Raw genomic sequence first — 21,386 nt, 5'->3', positions numbered from 1 at the left:
CGCCTCTGTAATGCCGCATTTACGGCATGAGAAGACTTTGAAATTGAACGTAGTAATCGCAAAAATGTAAATAGTCCTGTATGGGAATCTTTTCGTTACTCTCTTTTGTGACATACCAGTACTACTTTCTGTCTTTAAAACTCTTTGAAAGAGACAGAAACTTTTTCAGAATGGACGAGGAGACATTAATGTAACATACGTTGCGCATAATTATTTCCAGTACGGCGGAACAACAGCTAAATAGGTAAGTAAACAATATCCAAAGAGTTCTGTGTTGGGGCTATATAATGTAAGGTTGTAACATGGATTGGCTTATCATTCACAATTTTTCAGAAGCAATATTGCATCTTGGATACAGCTTTTAAGTATTGAGAAAAATGCTATCAACCATAACTTGCAGAAGCTGAGTTTAGTTAAACCTATGAACTCAGACCCACTGTAATACTAAACAGATGTTTGACAGAGAAGCATAAATACTTGTTCAGGTTAAAACCCTATTGCCTCATTGTTGAAATTTATTGAAATGTTTTGGTTGCCATAAACATATTTTATTTTAACATATCTCCCATATTCTCCCAATCGTAGTGCAATGGGAATTTGGGCAACTTAAAAGAATGAAGTCATTGTTTATGTTATTAATAACACCTGTTCTTTTCCTGCATTGCCAAGTCAAAATTCTGTTGTGACCTACACTGCTCAGATCAAGGAACTGCTTCTCGATAGCAATCTCCTCCACACCGGCTGTTGAGGGGTGCTGGTCTATGAATATGATTTAAATTGTGAGTGCATGCAGTGCCAGCTACTGTACCTTTGATTTGCAGGCTGCAAGAATGTAGTCCAGTGTATGTTTAGAGGAACAATATGGATCAGGTAATTTTATTCAGTATTTAAACAAATCCACCAGTTTTCATAAAAAAGACACTATAAAAAAATTAACACCGTTGGTGTGTTTTTCATAAGCTCTTCATTAAGTTGTGTTACAGTAATGCCAGGTGGAGGCAGTGTTAATCCAGTCAAATAAAGTCTCCACTTTTATCCCAGTTTTTCACATTAATTCAGCAAGCAGTAATTTTCACAAAAGGCATGATGACAGCGCATGCGTTTATTTTATCATTACGAAGGATTTCATGTGAGATACCTACACGCATTTTATCATTGTGTTGCATGGTCTTTATATTGAAAAGCACTTTTTTGAAACGACTTTTCACAAACAATATCACGTCACACACAGATTCATGACTTGAAAGGGTAACCCTATGGTGTTGTGTATATTTATGTGTGTACTGTTCACGTCTGTGTATTTATGCCTTTGTGTAGCATGTGGAGATGCATAGAGTATGTGTGTAATGCTCTGCTTACATACCTTTTTGGACAGAAATGATTAATATTAACAAGAAAACATCTGATGTTAAAATGCATGCATCTTCCCAAAAGAGAGAAAAAAACTGGAGTCAAATATTGTGAAAAATCCTGAAACCTATATGTATTCTTTTCAACACCTACTCAGCCCAGTGTGATTTGCTGATGGATTTCCTTTCCACTTTCAGAAAAAAATGTTACATCTCTCTTTTATGCATGAGAAAAAAAAGACATAGCTAGTGAGGGAGAGAGAGGGGGTACATATGTTTAAGGGGAAAGGAATGGCCCTCATTATAGGAGAAAGGAATGGCCCTCATTATGCTTTCTCTTAGTGGTTTCACACCTTCTTCATCCCATATTACCTAAAACCCTGACCTTCACTTGAAAACTGAAAACTTGATATTTTAGCACGATCTTTCTTTCTTTATTTCTGTCTGTCTTTCTTTGCTGTTTAATGTCCATTAATAGTCTGGCCCTCAGAGAGGTCCTGTCTGCACACTGGCCACTATTACAGATGAAGAGGCAAAGTGATTTCCATGTAAATGGTGTCAGAATGTCATTTTCAAGTGAAGCTGCTGAGAAAATGAATTCCTGAAGACAAGAGAGATTACTAACGGGCAATGACACCTGGAATGCATTCTCACAGATTCCCCATGCAGCTCTTGTATAATGGTCCATCCATAAAAATAGCTTTGTTTGGCTTCCTGACTGTCTAGATGCTGAAGTGTCAGTCAGCCCAGCCAAAGATGAGAGGCAAAGGGTCTCAAACATTACCATATAAATATATGGTAATATAACCACTGGTCATTTTTTGATTGGAAAAAAAATGCTCACTGCATGAGAGAGAGAGAGAGTAGTTGTGTTCAAAGAATTAGAATCCTCATCAATAACATTATAGGTAAAAGAATAATGATTTATTGGTGAATCTATAAGATAAGGGCAAAAGGAGGCTAGGACAAAGGGCCGTTATTAGTCCTCAAGTTTTGTTTTGTTTTTTTTTCAAACCGAGAGAAGAAACATCAGGAAAATGTCCACTGCCAAAATGTTCACAGAGGTTAGTGCAGTATAGAAACCAATGCTACTGTGTAATCCTTAAGTAACTTGATTGTGAGAATTGAAATAAATGTATAAATGTGAGATTCTATAGATGGATTACTCAACCCTACATTTCAGCATGTGTTCATGAGCTGGTAGTGGTATAAAACTAACCAAACATGCGCTGCATTTACCATGACATTTGTATCTCTGTATAAGTAAGTTCAATGAGGAGAAGATCTCTATGTGAATCTACTTCACTTCACACTTCCTGTATGAAATGATGCTATTTATGTTCTTGGAAGGTCATGGGAGATCGATTTTGCTGAGAACAAATAAAGCTGAACTAATGTAAAATGCTTTGTAATTAGAGATGTAGCAGGGTTACTGAAATATAGAATATCCCATGAGTTATTGGTCCTGTGTTTTCTGTGAAAACTCAATAGCATCAAAAACATTTAAAGACATTTAATTAATACCCAAGTTAATAATGTCAGTGAATTACATTAACACAGTGTTCTCATCCAGAGCTTGATATTAATATTTGTAGTAGCTATCATTCATGAGGCATAGAGATGAAGTGTTAATAAATCAAATAAATGAAGGTGTAGATGAAAACATACATACCAAAGGTAAGACTGAGCAGAAATAAATTAAATTAAATACAAAGATAGAGTTGTGGCTAAATATCTTTCTCAAAACACTGATGGTACAGAAACAGGGTCAAAGAAACGTCCATAGAAAGGAATTAAGTTGTCGTTTACTTCAAAAGATTCAAGAGATATCCAGCATCCTCCAACTAGCAAAATATAATTTTTTTTATGATTAGCTGTCACACAAATCTTTTCGTATCTCACGCCAGGTTCAAACCTCAAGCGACATGCTCACCCTGACCAGTTAAGCAGCTTTCTTGTTAGAGAAGACCACTTTTCCTCTAGAGATGATTATCTCTCCAATGTCACACTCACAACTCTGCTCCTGTCAGCATGATAGGTGACCATGATATTGACTTGAGGTTGATTCAGAACTGCACTGCTGAGTTAGATGAAGGATTTTGATAAGAGTGCAGTTGATAAGAGTGTAGCTGAAAAGAAAATTGTCTTGGGTCACATGCCCTCATGCCTCTTTACTGCAATATCAGACTCTTTACAGTTCTCCATCTTCTTTTCTACAGACAAATTATGGGTGAGAATACCTAAAGAGCCACAGAGCTAAATGTTCACCTTTATGAATTAAAAACAGCTCTTAAACTCATAGATGTGTGTTATCCATTTCATGACAGCAGCGATGAAACTAAATTCTCAAGCTAGTTAGATGAACAGAATGTAACACAAAATTCTACCTAAAGCCCTGCGTATTTGCCTTATTTGTCTAATCAACTGAGCCCATTACATGGTTGTATGGCAGATTGAATAAATAGCTGATGAGCAGTGTTGCGGGTCAATACTCCTTTTGTTCCACACATCATTACACAGAAGAAAATGCATCTATCCGTCATTGTTGACATTGTTTCCAATAAAACAAAAAGAATGAGTATATTGTACTCAAACTTTTATTTGTTTTTTTTATGAGGGGTGGGAAGTTAAAGAAAAGGGCAGAAGTCCACAAACATTCAAGTCAGATGGACTTAAAAATCCCAAATTTGTAAATGTGTTTATCTTGATGAAACTAGTGTTTTCTTGCCCTGTGCCCCATGCATGCTTGGGTTCCAGAACACTCACTATATGTACCTGAATAAGAATGAGCAGGTAGCAACAATAAATGGATAAAAAACATTTCAGTTTCACTCAGGGAAAGGAACAGAGGCTGGCTGGTTTTGTTGCAGGTGAATGTAGACCTCGTGGGATGCTTTCCTGCATATTGTGAACCAAAGTGCAGGCATGTTTTCCCACACTGAAGCAACACATACTGTGATTCTCTACCCACTGCTGGAAAACCATGAAAATACATACAGTATGAATATATGTGCACGCTGGACCCCAAATTGTCAAGCCATTTGTAATACCAGCATTTTGCAATACAATGTGCTATCATAAATAACTGAGAAATCTTAATGTCGTAGGAAATGTTGAAATAGCATTTTCTCTTCAGATATTCAAATACACCCTTCAGAATTTATTGTACATTACCAGACTCTTTTACAAGTACACCTAATGAAAGCATTCAGGATAACCTTCAATGTGGCATGTATTAATATAGTTTATAATGAAAGGATAAATTTGGAAATGAGAAAAAAAACCTGTTAAATTAAAAATTATAGTTTTTTATTATTATTGTTGAAATTTACTACGTTCTGATGTCCTTGAGTGCATGTAGTGCCGGGCTTAATTTGTAAGAGTAAATCGTTGGAGAGCAGCCTTAGGACCCTGAGGATATTGGACCTAGGTTGCTGCAGAGGTAGGTTTGTAATTTGTATGCACCCCATCTGATAGCGTCTCCTGGATCACAGATGGATTATTTAGGCTTTTCCTTCAGCATAGGCTCCTTCTTTTGATTTTTTTTTCTCCTTTTTCACAGGTCCACATTGTGTCTTCTTTTTTCTTTCTGTTTCTGCTTTCATTGTTTGGTGCTTGGATGCCTCAAAAGCACACGCACACTGACAGAGATTTGGCTTTACTGGAGAAAATGGAACGATCATGCTGAAGGAGTAACCTGGAGGGGTAAGTTGTGAAGTTGTATTTGTATTCATGTTACTCAAGCTTGGTTAGTATCTGTAGTAATTTTGCTATTGTCAGGGCTCATGTTTTGGTTTCAGAGGGAAACTGCCCATTGAGTCATACAGGAGCAGATGCTGTCCACGTGTTGTGGTGCTGAAAGTTATTTGTGGCAAACGCAGATTTGTGGTGAATCTTATTTGTATTTTGATGAATGCATGTTGCCAAACAAGCAATTATGACCGAGTGTACCCATTATTCTTTAACATTTCTTAATAAATTTACCTTGACTGATGTGGAGTTAGAAGTCTATTTCATAAAATTGTTGTAGATTTTTTTTAAAAACTATAATAGACTTTAAAAAAAGCTCGATTATAACTGAATCTCACAATAACATCTTGCAGAATTAAAGCACAGTCAGCCATACTGCTGATTTATCTGAAAGTAATGAATGAAATGTTGTAACATGCACAGACTGAATTATACATGCTAAATTCTCTCTTTGTGATCTCTGTTTTTTGTTTTGTTTCTTTGGCTTCTGGTTCTGAAAACCCATCAGTGGTTTTGAAAACCCTAAAGAGATTAAGCTATGGATGTGTAACAGTTGCTAGACTTACATTTAAACAAACCGAAACTCATATCTTCAAACAGGTGGATTCAGTTTATTTGGCTTTCCCTTCATTGTAAATATGAAGTTGCTCTTAGCTGACAAATGACCAAATATAGAGAAGATATGAAGTATTCTCCTGAGCAAACAGTGAGGTAATATGATGATCATATAGTCCTGGACTGTGATTGAGGGCATTGGCTGAAAAGAATCCCTTGTCAAGTTGAATGGAGTTCAGTTCAATTCCTTTTAAATCCCTTAATCTAAATGCCCTTCAGTTGGTCTGAGGTATTTATCAACAAGGGATGAAACAATGGTGTGCTGCAATAGGCACCTTTCTCTATTCCACCTAACACTGGAATTCTTTATCAAATATTTGAACAGTTGTCAATGCACTTTACCAAACATATATTTTCTTCATTATATACAAATGCGTGGTCATTCATCTCTGGGGTCAAGGGTCGCTGCCCCTTACAGATAGTCCATGGGCTCATCTGTTACTCCTCAGGCTAGTTCTTCCCATCCTCCATGCCTATTCAGGTAGATATGACTTGTTACTGTGAGCCCTGACAGAGCTCCAGACACTGCCTCTCATACTTTTAATATCCTTTGTCTTGCTCTGATAGTTCCCTTCATGCATTATATTGGCAGTGATGAAAGCCTGTATTCGTCCCTCACCATCCATTTCCCCAAAAGACATGGCCATATGTCAGCAATAACTGCAAGCTGTTGATAGGAACTCTTGAGTCTTACATCAGGAGACAGTAAGCCTTGTATAATGTTAAATATGTGATGTATGACTTAACTTGATTGACAGTGATGTAAACGGTTTGTTTATGGGTTGCGAGTACATCAGGCAGCTGAATCTGTCTCAGTAGTGTGAGCCTCCACATACCTCCTACTGTTGCCTTGATTTAGACCTCAGTTCTTATGCAGAAAATAGTCACTGAATCATACTTCCTGGTCTTGACCCCCTGCTTTCATGCAGCACGCCGTCTGTGTTGTACTACAGAGCTGCCTATTAACCATCACACCTGAGTCAAAAATGTGCATAGAAATGTTAGCAGATTTAAATATGTGTAACCTTAAACAGGACCAACACTATATTACATTTACTGTGCTGTGACATGAAATATTCACCTAACACATGAAAAAAAATATCCCTCTAATGTTGTTTAAAAGGTAAAGCTAGTATAATGTTCCCGCAAATGCTACAGGTGCATTGTAAACATGTCTGGTGAAATTAAGTATATTGCCTACACCTTTTGACATGCCATGCCTGGTGTAACATATTGTACTGCTCACATCTGTTTCTATGAGTACAGGAGATTGAACTTAGGAGGGAGGGGGATGCTAAAAGCTGATTCTGTTCACGCTCCGGTGCTCTCTACAGTATGTGATCTGTCTGCTGCGGTATGGGGGGAGCTCCTGTTCTGTCTTATTGACAATATGTTAGATGGTAAACTGTGATTATTCCCTAGCAGACAGAAGATGGAAGGGGAAATCAGCAGTCCTGTCTGCTTTGATCTGCACACTCTCCCTATTAGCTGTCTCTAATAGATAGTTTATTGTTATTTCTTTTAGTACGGGCAGCTTTGCAGGTGCACACGTTTGCACAGTCGCAACGGCATCACCTATGCTGTATACAGTGCTAATAGGGTGTGTTATTTCCATTCAGACCAACACAAAGCCGAATTTAAAAAATGCTCTTAGTGCTGAACTTTATGCAACAAGGCACAGAAGATAGTAAACTAATCTATGTGTTGACTGCATATACTGCCGTTTTTTTTTTTTTATTATTGTTTTCTCTTGATTGATCGCTTTCTTAGTCTGTTTCATATCAGGTTTTAGGGGTTTTTGTTATCAGTTAGTTATCAGTGTGCCTCACACACACACACACACACACACACACACAGAGGTGCTTTTCTGTTTCATTCATATGGTCTTCCTCTCAGTCGCATATTGTTTAATTACATCTTGGATTTATTAGGGTTTTTTCCTATCTACACTCACTTTTACCGTTCTCCTCTCTGTATTCCCTATAGAAGTATCTTAGATAAAACTAAACAATGCAGTGTTATTATTACCATCCACATTTAATATTCAGCTCTCTCCAAAATGTAATCTTCCTTGCTCATTGTTGGCAATATATCCATGTGCAGATGTTTGTATCAGCAGATTTCAATATGAATACCATTCATATTGAATATTACAAGTTATATTATTGGTTCTGGGTCTCACATAAGCATTTTTACTTGATGCAAATCTTCAGTAAAAGTTATTTTACTAATCATTCACAATAGGATAGTTCTTTAGTATAGTAATAATAATAATGAAAACAGGTTATTATAAACATAATCCAAAATGAAGAGCATATAATGTGACATATACTAGATGTCTATCAGCCTATACAGCCATACAGACAGCTCTGAGAGGTGGTGCTGTATTTTCTACTGCGATATGAACATGCACAATAAACACTCTTGAAAACACTGCCTGGAATGCCACATATAGGAAAAATCATTTTATTGACACAGACCATACATTCATGCTCAGCCTGCAAACGCTTGACCTATCAGATGGAGCCCTGGATACATGAGCTATGCCTTCAGGCTGACTTGGGCACTGTGGTGCTTTGAGCTAAATGCTAATGTCGGCAAGCTAACAGTTGCTATTATTTACCAGGTGCAGCCTTTAACGTGTTCACAATACCAGTTTAGTGAGTTGATAATGAATCATAAACTGTGTAATAAAATGTAGAATGTTATTATGTAGCCTTCTTTATCAAGGTTTTAAAAATAAAAAAGTTAGCTAAATTGAAGATTAAATAGCCATTCCGATTCTTTAGCTTATGTAGACATAGACACATTTTTGACAAAAAATAAAAACATTTGATTTGTACAGTAACTCACAAAATCATGAGTTAGTATATTAGCTCTCACTAAAACTATTACTGTCTCATCCCTTCTCATCAATGTGTGCACAGTAATTCACTTTTTACTCAAGTTTTTGGCATATTTACAGTTGGCTGCCTGCATTTCTCAGAACAATTAAAATGGAGCATAGAGCCGGTGGCCTCAGGTTGCCAAGACATCCCAGGAATCTGGCTGCCCATCAGACAGCTAGGATGAGTCGCAAAGCTGTTTGTACCACAGATGGCTGATCAGTACAACTGACTTCCTATTTCTCTCGCCTGGTGCTGTCACTGTGTCTCATCACAAATTCCCACTTGAGAGCAAGGGTGTGTTTTATGTTGTGTGTGTGTGTGTGTGTATTTGTCTGTGAGGACTTAGGCTGGGATGTGTGGCAGGTAAATGTGAGCATGTTTGTATTGTGTTTGACTTCGGATTATGTATGCGCACATGAAATTTTGATGGAATGCTTGAACACAAAGTGTGTGCGTATTCAGAGAGGATTTTTTGCGATGTATTGTAGAAGCTCATTCATGTGTTGGAATATGATAGGGAAAAACAACACCGAAGCCATAGTGATCTGCATTCCCTCACTATGTGTGGACTGGATCAGACTGAAACAGACAGACTCAGAGTTTGGCTGCGTTCTGGTTGGGTTTCAGAGGAAAGTCCATCTGTCTTCCTCTCTTCTTTATAGTGGAATTTCACACAGGAACGTGGTTGTGCATAATGCTCGCCAGCAGGGTAGATGGTGCACCAGGAGTTTGTGTGATTTCACTTCATGAGAGGAACTGTATAAAACAAATAGGGAAATGTTTACCATAATAGGATTTTATATTAAGTATTCTAAAAGTCTAATGTTACTTTTTACTTTTCTTTCCTTTGCAACACTCACAGTAGAATGACACATTCTGTGTGTATTTAATGAGTTACATGTCGCCTATTGTGAAGCAGAAGACCCCAAAATAATCAGCAGGAAGCCAAAATAAAAGCAAAGATTGCTGTCATTTGACTAACTTTTCAGCACAGTCTATGCTGATCTCTTTATTCTTCCAGCACAGTCTCAAGTTCAGCTCATACATTTCAAAGCACAGAGTAAGTTAGAAAGTTTGACCTTTCTTTTGGTTCCAGGTTTGTTTAGGCCCTCTTGAAGACCATAAGGGACCATGCTGTCTCTACAATCACCCATCACATTCCTTCTCACCAGCCTGCTCTGTGTCAGCCAGCTGCAGCAGGGCCTTGCTGTGGATGCTTCAGGTAAGATCCTCTTCATTAACCTGATTAACCATGTGTTGTCATATTAATGTATTTGTTGTTTTAAGATGAGACTGTATTACAATGACTTCGACCCTTAATTTGTCTTTGAAACTTGTGGTGCAAACATAATTTTTAAAATAATTGCATTAACTTATGTGTCCATTTACACACTTCAGACAGTCATGTACAGCTCAAAATTCTGTAGTAATACAAATGATGATGAAGTATGTTTAAAGACTAAAGAAAAAGAGATGTATTTACCAAACCTCTTTCAACTTCAGCACTTTTTAGATGCTGTTATGCTGTCCTCTTGTGGCAGAACATTGTGAGACACAGATCTTACAATACATATTTATTTATTTATTCTGAAAAGTCCATAAAGCAGGACATCCCAAAGTTGCTTTTTTTCTTTAGTTAAGTGCAGTGTTGTTTATGTTTTTAATTTATTCAGTGTTACAGTAGTTTGTGTGATGATAAGGCCAAGTCTCACTTACTTAGCTGATTACGTATATACCGCGTCATGTTTGGTTTTAAGTTACATTATTAACTTCCATATAGACATGGTCACAGTCATAGATTTGTCAAAGTTAAATGTTTAATTTTTATGGTGATATTAATATTTACAACTATACTAACTTATTGTAAATTTGGGGCATTCTCCTGGACATGTTGATAACAGATACGGTAATTACTTCAACATGACAGCAAACACTGTGTGTTACATGCGTGCATTAGTTACTGTTTATTGACCTTCAATCTAATGATGTGATGAAGTAGTGGCACCCTCTAGTGATTTATCTTTAGACTGTATCCATGGCTATGAACCACAGCCACATCCAAGCACCCAGCCACTGAAGAGGGGGAGGGGTGTAAATCTATGAAAACTTTATGGTTGTAATGTAGGCATTTGATTTAGGAGTATTATGTATATTTCACATCATTCAGACTGTGTTCATCAGTGGAATGACAATCTGAGTACTCAAAACTGAGCAAAATATTTACTCGCTGCTCAGCCAATTTTCCACTAACAAGCTGTAGTTTCAAAAGTGTGCTGCATTAGATTTCTGCTTACACAGAGTAGATCGTAATCCTCTTGCTGCTAAGGTCTTGATGCTTTCATACACTTCACCTTTCTGTGACTGCACGATTAAATTTGATTCCACCTCACATCGCTGACACTCCTAAAATGTGCTTCCAGAGCAAAATTTATTCATCTTGCGTCAAGGGAAATGTCTCTTTCCCTTCATGTATATATAAAATAATCACAAGCTGACTTCAGCTTGATGAGTTGGTCTAAACTGAGTAATTTTTGATTACATTGTCAAAAAAGGTACATAAAAGTGCTTTGTTGACACATCATGCACAGAAGAGTAATAGAATTTGTTCAGCAAACTTATGTAGGCCTAACTAGTGTTGTCATTGTGGCTGCCTCTTTAAAAGTTCCACATCATTCATCCATCAGTGAGATGTATTCTCTCCTGTTCAACTCAGGAGATAAAAGACATCCGTGTTGCACATGGATAAGTTAAGCAATTTTGTACATCTTGTTTATAATTGTTCAGATACAGAGAAACACAGAGGGAACCGTGAGGCCATCGTGCAAACACCTGCAGCTGAACTGGCATCTGAACAAGACAACACCCTCGGATACAAAGGTATGGCCCCAGTGCTAAATGTCGTTTGTGGACCTACTGTTCATTAGAACAATAATCTTACTTTCTTTTAAATGTCCAGTGCGTAGGATTTAAGAAAAATTCAATGGCATATATAAATATATTCAAACTTTTCTCTAGTGTATAATTGCCTGAAACTGAGAATTGTGTTTTGATTGCCTCAGAATGAGCCTTTTAGCCTTTTATATCTATAGAGTGAGAGGGTCCTCTTTCATGGAATTCACCAGGCTGCAGGAGAGGGCTTCTCATGTTTTAGCACAAAGGTAGAAGTCAGTAAAGTGGTGTCCCAGGTTGTGCTGATTTTGTCTTTATCCTTTTAAAGATGCACTGTTGAACCCAATTCCCACGAAGAGGACGATGTTTCCTTTTGCTGACAGAAGACTCTAAAACCACTTAATGCCAGTTCAGCAGCTGTAAACCTTAAGAACTGGGTCCAAAGCCAGCACAATTCAATCCCCTCTCCCTTTGCTTTGACATTTGAAGGTAGGAGCCCTGACATGGGATGCAGCAGGCTAGAACAAAGCCAAATGTTTAGGAGTTCTTCCCTCCCTACCCTCCCTATGGCCTCAATGGTTTCAGGGAGATTACAAAATCTGATTTACAAGCTGCATAGTCTTACTGACACCTGATGAAAGTTTTAAGGTTTTCAGATGAAAATGACCTGCTAAAATAAGATTTTTTGGTCTTTTACCTTTAATGGCAACCATACCAATGTTTTTTTCCCCCTCTTTTATGGAATCTAAAGCGGAACTTTTACTGGCTTCTGATGTAGTTTATGTGGAGCAAACAGTTGAGAGAGGGGTTCTTTATCTGTCTGTTTCCTCTCTTAAGATAAGAAGCCTTTTTTTTTCATACCTAAAATCTCTGTGGCCCAGCATAAAAAAAAAAGATGACAGTGAGACTGTGAGAAATTGAAAGGATTCCCAAATTTTAACGATACAAGTGACTGCCAGTTTTCTAATTTGCGGTGAGATCAAGAAGAGCAAAGGCATGGCCGTTGGATCAGCTCTTTCATCTGTGCTGTGGATGGTGAATATGACTCTTGTCTCTCGTTTCGCTTCGACACTTTGTATGATCGTGAGCAACTGTAGTGATATACAGTAAGAGGTGCTGATATATAGGCAAAGTGCTGTCACAGATAATAGGCAGTGGGGAGAGTTGAGAATCAGCATAAAAATTAAGAGCTGAAAAATAATGCAGTGACAGGTGTGGCTAAAGGCAGTGATGTGTTACATACATGGTTATACGTGCATGCGCACATCTCACACTGTCCACTGCAATTCACTTCTCATGTCAGGAATGAGCAAAAAACAACCAACATTCACTAAAGAGGACTAACTGGGGCCATGTTTGTTGCTCTATGGAGAGTCCAAATTATTTATTCCTCCATAAATATTTTTTGGATTTGGCCTTGTGCTTTTGGAGATATCTTCTTCCTTGGCTCCAAACCAACTGCAGAGCTACTTTGGAGTGAAATAAAAAAATAAAAAATAGGTCTCTATACTTGGCACTGTTTCCTTGAAATCCTTGCCATTTTATGTGCTGTGTTGCCATCAAGACGTGCATGTCTTTGTTTCCATTTTTTCACCATCTGTTCCTGGAAATATTCGGTGTCGAAGACGGCTTTGGATTGTGACCAAATGTAAAATGCACGACAGAATTCACAAGCTCCACATTTAGCCGTGTGCATTGTTGAGGATGCACATGCCTAAAGCGAGAGTTCCACAGTCAAACTATCATCTCGTCATTTGTCCTTTTTTACTGCGAAAACAGCTAGTATTATTCCTGAAATTGAAATTAAACAAATTACGCAGTCCAGTCTTTACACGACTGAGATAATTTTGTCCTCTACAGTATATGGTACCATTGCAGTCATTCATTCTCTGCCAAGTGAGTTGCTAGAGGGCCATATAGTGGTAATAATATACTTGGAGGAAATATGAGAAAGTGAACAGAGACCCTTGTTGATTCTCTCACAGGGAACCAGAAACACAGTAGCATAATAGTGGAAACTGCAATAGCACAGATGTACTCTCTATATATTTCAATGCCATTGTGTTGTTACAAACATGTTGAGTGTGACATGGGAGAGAAAAGAAGATCAATCAAGAAAACAAAGAAAGGAGTGTGGAAGGTGTTCTCAACGGGGGAAAAAACAGAGTGAATGTTTTATGAGACAGAAATGTGCTCCTGGTGAAACTGCAATTCATAGATTTTATTGGTTTACAAACTGTAATGGCTCAGCTTTGAGACCAGGCTTCATTCAGTACAGTGACCAGTGGTCCACAGTAGACACTATGAGGTGATAGGTCACTGTACACTTTGTTCAGTCTAAATATGGAAGCATCACTGCTATTCACTGTACGCATATGAATGAGAGAGAGAGAGAGAGAGGGACTGACTTTTGTATAAATGCAGAATTATTGACTCTTATCTCCTTCGTCTGCTTATTTCACTGTGGCTTTGGAGACCTCAGTGTGGAGAGGGACGATATTAACCTTGAATATCCGTAATTTATTTCAAGATAAAGACTAAAACCCTCTAAAAACTGGCAGTTTCTAACTACAGTGGTTATGGTCCTGAAGATACCATGAACAGACCTTCTTACAAGAAATCCAGTTGTAGGGAATACAAAATTCAACAGTGAACTACACCTGATCATTACACGAGCAGGGACTTTAATGACATTACATTCTAAATACATAGACAAGTGGAGTTGGTGTCTCCTTTACAGCTTCATCTTCTGGAAAGACTTTCCACAATATTTTGGAGTATTTCTGTGAGAATTTTTGCCCATTGATGCAGTAGAGCGATAGTCAGGCACTGATGCCAAGTCAAGTTCTTCCATACCAAACTCATCCAACCATGTCTTTATGGACCTTGCTTTGTGCATTGGGGCACAGTCATGCTGGAATAGAAAAGGGGCTGTCTGGATACTCTGCCCTTGCACCAAAACTGTGCTGCAGGCAAGCAGCCAGCAGAGGGAGTGCTGACCTCCTTAAATAACTAAAGACACTCTGAGGTTCACAGAGAGATACAGACTGCAGTAACCATTGACTTCAAAGGGGCAATTGCTCTCAGCTCAAAATGTGTTTTATTGAAGTAAAATTTTACTCAGGGTATTAGACTACTACATCTTGTTTGATATCAAAACATAATATGTTTGGCACTGTGTTTGTAATGAGCTTAAAACGTCATTTCATTTCCCAGTGATATGTTGAGAGGTCAGATGATCAAAAAAAATAAATAAATAAAATGATTTTTGTCATCTTACTGGCCCATTACGTACACAGTATTCTTATACCATTGGTCCCCATAGATTCTAATAACGACACAGGGAAAGTGCATTAAGTACATGTCCCTCTGTCTTTTCAGAGCATGAAAATAGTATAAATCATTCATCAAGGTCAAATTATGTTCATTTTTAACTATAGGCACACTTGAAAATATTACAGTAATTAGATTTTTGTTTTGGGAATTCTGCAAATGATAAAAGTTGAATTTTAATCTTTAAGTTGAATTATGGGACTTTTACTGGATATCAAAACTACACACATTCCATAGTTCGCAGTTATTTTAATGTGTTTTTTTTATGTTTGTCTTGCTGCTGCCGTCTGGATCCTTTTCGAAAGGGGTTTGATCCAAAGCCTAGTGGAGCCTGGTGCTGTGAATGTATCCCTATGCGGTTAAATGGTGCCTGACTCGCAGGAATCTCCTGTGCACAACAGAAAAGCCTCTGACTGCGTAGGAAAACCAAACCATCACCGAGCGCAGAGACGCACGGCGCCTCATCCAACCAGCGCCAACCCCACGAAACCGGGGTAAAACTACACATTTAAACCACTAAAGTGAGTGCAAGTACACGCGTCTGCTCTCTGGATTCTTGCTCTCTATCCAGCCGCGGTAATCTTCTTATAAAGTAGAACTAATAGCGTATCTGATCACCGATGAATTCCGCGAAGTTAGCACCATTTGGAAGTGAAGAGTTCGACAGGAGCGGAGAAAATCCAAGTGGTGTTGAGTGGATTACTTCTCGAGTAACCCGCAATGATGTCTCCGACTCAACTGGACTTTGATTCGAATAGAAATTCCCTCTCTGAAGAGCAACTCTGAACATTATTCTCTGTATTGTTTGCAGAGTTCAGGAACTCTCTTCCACCCGGACCCCCATCATCGGCTCTGCAGCAGAAGTTGTGTTTTAGATGAAATAGACAACCAACAAAGTGCATTTTAACTGGATTTACACCGTTTCCAGCTGCGCCTGAATGATGCCTACCTGTTTGACGGGGATTTACTGTCTGCTGGCATTTCTACAGATTTCTTCAGGTATTAGTTGCTTATTGCTGGCTTTCCTTTTTTAACTCTCGGGATCAAAATAATAGCTAATGTGCTTATCTATAGAAATAGAATAAATTAATTTAAATAGCTGAACAGACAGGGAGTTAAAGAGAAGTGCGAGGGTGATGATGAATGAAGTCTGATCCGTCATGACACCCTGCGGGTATTTCGGTCACCTTTACTCCGCGTACCTCGCAACGTCTGCATGTGGCCCCTGACCCATGCTGCTCGCTGCCTGGTTGCTGTAAGTGACCCATCTATCTGTGTACCCTTCTACAGTTAAACACAGCCTTTTACGTTCAGTTCTTATCAGAACGGTAGAAATTAATTGCCACAATAAGATTCTGAAGGGGAAAAAAAGGGAGATAGAGTCAGGTTTATGTGAGAGCATTTCGTTTCATGCAAATATCATCAGTGACATGTCTGAATGCATGTGAGCAGTCGAAGTAGGACATAGTAAGGTATCATCCTCAGTCCCCAGTGGGTGCATGCATTATATGAGCTGCAGGTTAATGAGTAACACGGAGATTTCACTACCACAGTCCTTTTGCACCAGTCAGACCAGTGATGATGTGATATTTCCGATGGATGGGGAAAAAAAAGGCTAAATGCACTAACAGTGCATGGATGGTAGATGTACTGCTAGATAATTCTGGAAGAAATGTAGCTAAGTATATTTATTTTTGTGGAGAGGGAATTCTACGCCCTCTGGCATTTTAATTTACTTTGTATTTTAATGAAGTAGCTCCAAAATACAACCCAATGTGATATTTCTGTTGGGAAATCAAACAGATGTCGTGTACAGCCATAGCTGCTGTGTCCCTGTTGGAAGGTCAAGGTTCAATGTGGGAGAATTAAACCAAGCATAACACTGATATAGCAGTGGTATTGCAGGGGAGGTGATGGATATCAGCAAAGTGTTGGAGTGCTGACAACATACTGACATTTTTCTTTGTCTTTCATCATAGCTGACATTAGCCACTGTGTTCCTTTCAAACAGTAGACCTTGCAGGTGTAACCATTGAAGGAGCATCAAGTCACCTCCTCCAACCACTAGGACTAAAAAAAGACACAGTTTTAATGCAATATATATCTCTATATATAGATATAAATATCTATGAATGTTTGCATATTTTTAGCTGCTGAATAGATTTTTGGCTGGAGTAAAGCTGCAGTCTGAAGTAGGAAGCAAAATAATTTTTGTGATAATATTCACCAGTAACCCTACAAAATTTCAAGAGTCCCTCACATTCCCCGCTGGTGCCACTCCTGTTCACTGTGGAAGACAAAAACAGCTGTCAGAAACATTAGCAGTGGCCACGGACTGAAAAAAGAACAATGTGTTTTCAGCACTATAGTTTTCTTAAGTGTCTGACACTGAGTGATGGCTTTATATGGTGCTGGACTTCAGTTCTTTGACAGTATAGAGACAGATTTCTTCTAGTGTTTTTGTTCTCGGGAAAGCTAAAGTCACTTTAGGATAGAGGGTTTAATGTTATTCTTGGTGTGATACTATTCTTTAAGATGAACATTTCATATTTTATTTTACATAGGTAACACTTTCCAAACTTATGATAATGCAACAAATGTTCTTTCTTGCTTCTTCACTTCTCTGACCTTAACACTGTAGCAGAAGCTGTACAGTCTTAACATGTGGGTATAATACAGCCTTTTACCAACTCTTTTCTTAAATTTCAGTGGTGACTCAAAAAAAGGAAACAGACTAAGGCTTGCTTATCCACATTCAAGAGCACAGAAATGCGTATGACACCAATTTTCCAGTTCGTTGTCTCTAAATTTCCAGACTGACAAACTTGGTAACCACGCAATCCAGAGAATTTAAAGGAGATTTGTGCTTATGTTAGACATGTCCTATATAATCTTTATGAAAAGCCCGTGCTCTTTCAGCACACATACATAGATTTCAAGAGTCAGTAAATTCTTTTACTTGCTCCTAACTATTGCTTTATTTACTTGAGGAACCTTCACAGGCTTTTCTCTTGTTATTTGTTTTTTGCCAAAAGAACAGTGCAGTGACATGTTGTTACAGATGGATCAAGCACTACAGTATTTAACCAAAATTTGTGATTTGAAGGAGGTGATAGGGTATAAATTTATATGGCAGTGCCCCCCTTGAACCTGTGTGTATGTGTTTGCCTATCCCACCATAGACTGTAGGGATTTTTTGAAATCATAGCTGGGATAGCTACCACTGTACTTTTCTTCAATGTGTGCAGACTCATACCCTTGTATGGTGTCTGGACCATAGTACAATAGTCATTAAAATACTGAGCTCTTAAAGCTGCGCTGTTAAGTGACTTCACTGGACCCAGAACTAATGGAAACCTGGAACCCCCCTTCATTGAAAATTTAATCTCTGCGCAATAAATCTGCCATCTGTAATTGGATGATACATAATAATCTAAATGATGGCCATTAAAAGCACATGTTCGTGCTGAGATTTCTTTGTCCCTTTCATCCCAACAATCCTAATTATGCATCCCCAGAGTGATGCTGTGACTTGCTTCGCCATTCTACCTGCTTTGTTTCGTAACCACCATCTATAAAGGAATCAAAGGGTGATGAAAGAATGGTCCATCATGTTTTGTTTTGATGGTTGTTTCAAATAGAGTACAAGATTTGAAAGAGCATATGATTAATAACTTTATAATAACCTTTATAATAACTTTACTAGCTGAGCTAATAATGAGTGCAATTACTTTAGCAATGAGTGACCAAGATCCTCTTAGGCACATTTTACCTTTATAGACTCTCTCACCCATCTGTTAGCAGTGCAGAAGTAAGTACAAGATACACTCAAGAGACCAGCAGAACACAATTTAATTCCATCACTGGTGTGTGCAGCAACCCCATGAGGAACAGTTTGACTGAGACATGTAGCTGACCTTCTGGAGTTGGATTGCACTGGTCACATGTACTTATTCAGGCTGCTTTGGTAACTGACAATCATTGCTGCAAGAGGTTGACTTGGAAAAAATACTGCACAGCACATTGGACTTTAAGTAATAATGATGGCTTGGTTGGGGGGGCAAAGATAACCCCAAAGATAACCAGACTCCCTATAGTCTTTGTAATGGTGACAGTGATGAGCTGAGTCCCACTACTAATGAGGACTTCTTCGCTACGGATGATGGGGCTGACAGGACATCTTTGTGTGAGAATTCCTTTGTTTGATGGATGAAATTTTCAAATTCCTTCTGTTCTTCCATAGAACCAATAAGCTTCAAGGGGAGACCAGTTTGGTTGGAAAAGCATCTTCATTAACGTTGTTTTTTTGTTGGAGCAGGCCAACGTCTGAGATAAGAATAAAAATGTGCTCCTCATGTTTCATTCATAGTGACTGGAGAATCTGCTGAAATTAGTCCATTTTTAAAGAAGGATGTACTGGTTGTTTGCTAATTTAACATGTGGTCTTTAATTTTTTATTGCTGTCAGCGACTCTGACACGCCTTGGGATCCATCAAACCTGGTTATAGGTTTGCACATGGACTAAGATGATTTTGTGTTTGTATTTTGAAAGGACTGAGTTGAATACTTTAAACCTTAAATTGGTTTCATTGTCATACAGCGCATCTGTAGACTGAGCCCTTCTAAAAATGAGGTCAGGCCAAATGAATGTTGTTTGGGGGGTTATTATTACCTGACAAATGCTCATGAGAACATTGTCCACCAGGAACTGTTTCTGGCAGACTTAGTGAGACTGTATATCTCTTGTCTCTCAAACCAATGCAGACGCTGCTGTAATTGTTCTGACTGAATGTGCATAAATGCATATGCAATGGTGTTAGCGTAATGTGTGTTTTGGGATTGTGTACTGAAAGCTGTGATTCACGATTGCTCCCCTTGTTTATTCACTGGCTTCCTGCGGTGCTGTGAGGCCAAGTGTGGTTGCCAGCACTGGGAAAGGGAAGCTACTGACGGCTTTAGCAAGTGCCTGTGGGTCTGGAGTTCACAGATCATCACACCTTCACACAGATTCACACATAGGTACGCACTCCTGCACACACATGTACACATAACTCCTTATTCTAAGGAGGATCGATTACTATCTGTGTGCCCCACAAAGGTAGCAGGTTTCTTGCCTGAGGGATCCCCCCACAGGCCTGCTTCCTCCTTCAACCTTTTTTACTCATCTCTGGAAAATAGAACCGCACCATAGTCAGCTATTTCAGTTGCTTGCACTGACAAGCTCTTATCAAAGCACATTCATGTTTTTTTTTTAGCTGCAACAAGTCGAGCATGAGCTGAAACAAGAGATATAGAAATTAAAGGATAAAAACAACTTGATAAAGCATGAAGCATAAAATTGAAGTAATAAACCTGAAGTTTTATGGTCACTGCCACCTCAGTAATGTATTAAATCAAGCAGGACACTATTTGCACAAACTCAATACTCTGTCGTTTGAGTATGTGTTATTTAGGCTGAGAAAATGGGGCTGTGTCTACACATTCATATAAGGTAGCATAAGGTAATATGTTTTTATGGAACTACTGGTGATCCAGTTGATTTTTTAAAAAAGCCTTTTCAGGATCTTGTGCTTGTCATTCCGAGATGCTGCTTTACATTCCTCTCAAAACATTTGTCAGAAGAGCCCTAAATAATGAAACAATAGCCATGCTTATCTGGATAGACATGCTCAGAAATTCTTGTGGGTTTGTGGTTTTCTCCAGGCTGTTTGTTCTCCTTTGGCCTTAGTTTACTGTTCTGAGGTCAGCGTCCAGCTGTGGCTGTGTACTAAGACACTGTGGATAATTACTGCTGTGTATGGTTTTCAGATGTTCTAAGCAATTATGAGGATATCCTGTGCCGTAAGTGTGTGTTCATGTATGCATTTCATACAGTATACTAATAAAGATCTGTGTCAGATCTTCTTCCTTTGGTAAACTGTTTCTCTGAAACAAAAGCTTGTACCTGTATATGACCCTTCTACCTGTGCTTCTACCTTAGTGCTGGCAGTAACTGAAGTTCTGCAGTGACGCTTTCAGAGTGAGACTGTATGCTATTCCTCAAAGATTTGGGTTTGAGAGTAACTGGGAGAATTAATACTTTGAAAGGACAGCTTTAAAGGTCATAGTAGTAGTATGACCTCAGAGAGGCTTCTGAAGATTATCTCTGTGTGAGTCATCTTCTCTCCACTCAGGTGGTTGATAATCAATAGAATCCATAAGCTCCCATTGATTTGGCTTATAGAATCGATAAGCCAAGTCAATGGGAGCAACTGATGCTTTCAGTTCAGTTGGCTGTTAAAGTAATGAATCATTTTTTGAAGTTTTCAACTGTTTGGGTTTCATGGATTTATGACATTTATTTGCAATTCTAACATCAAAATTTATTCTGATAGCCTTGATCAGGACTCTTCACTGATGATGAAGAGAGTGGGTGGATCAGAGGGCCCGGATGAGCATGCAGCCCTCAGGACTGACCTTGTTATTGCAGGGAGAGGACCTTCCTAATGTTGCCCTCATTAAGCAGAGGTGGATGTTGGAATGCAGTCTCTCAAAACATCCTGAGCATTTTGACATGCAGTCT

The 21,386-nt window shown here is 38.5% G+C and overlaps 1 protein-coding gene across 4 annotated transcripts in view; it reads left to right on the top strand.

The window, feature by feature from the left end:
* The first annotated feature begins 58 nt into the window (after nucleotides 1-58).
* LOC124070394 (roundabout homolog 1-like) overlaps nucleotides 59-21,386 on the top strand; it is an 84,586-nt gene continuing 63,258 nt past the window's right edge. For 2 of the 4 annotated variants that reach the window (XM_046410272.1, XM_046410271.1), the window contains exons 1-4: nucleotides 59-244; nucleotides 4,912-5,054; nucleotides 9,709-9,824; nucleotides 11,387-11,479. In XM_046410272.1, coding sequence (XP_046266228.1) covers nucleotides 9,734-9,824; nucleotides 11,387-11,479 — 184 coding nt within the window. In that variant the 5' untranslated portion in view covers nucleotides 59-244; nucleotides 4,912-5,054; nucleotides 9,709-9,733. Of the gene's footprint in view, nucleotides 245-4,911; nucleotides 5,055-9,708; nucleotides 9,825-11,386; nucleotides 11,480-15,147; nucleotides 15,824-21,386 lie in introns of those variants that run through there. The other 2 variants (XM_046410275.1, XM_046410274.1) reach the window with 2 other exon arrangements.

Source organism: Scatophagus argus, chromosome 14 (assembly GCF_020382885.2).
Source record: "Scatophagus argus isolate fScaArg1 chromosome 14, fScaArg1.pri, whole genome shotgun sequence".
NCBI classification, from domain to species: domain Eukaryota; kingdom Metazoa; phylum Chordata; class Actinopteri; family Scatophagidae; genus Scatophagus; species Scatophagus argus.
This window is presented reverse-complemented; position numbering and strand designations above follow the sequence as displayed.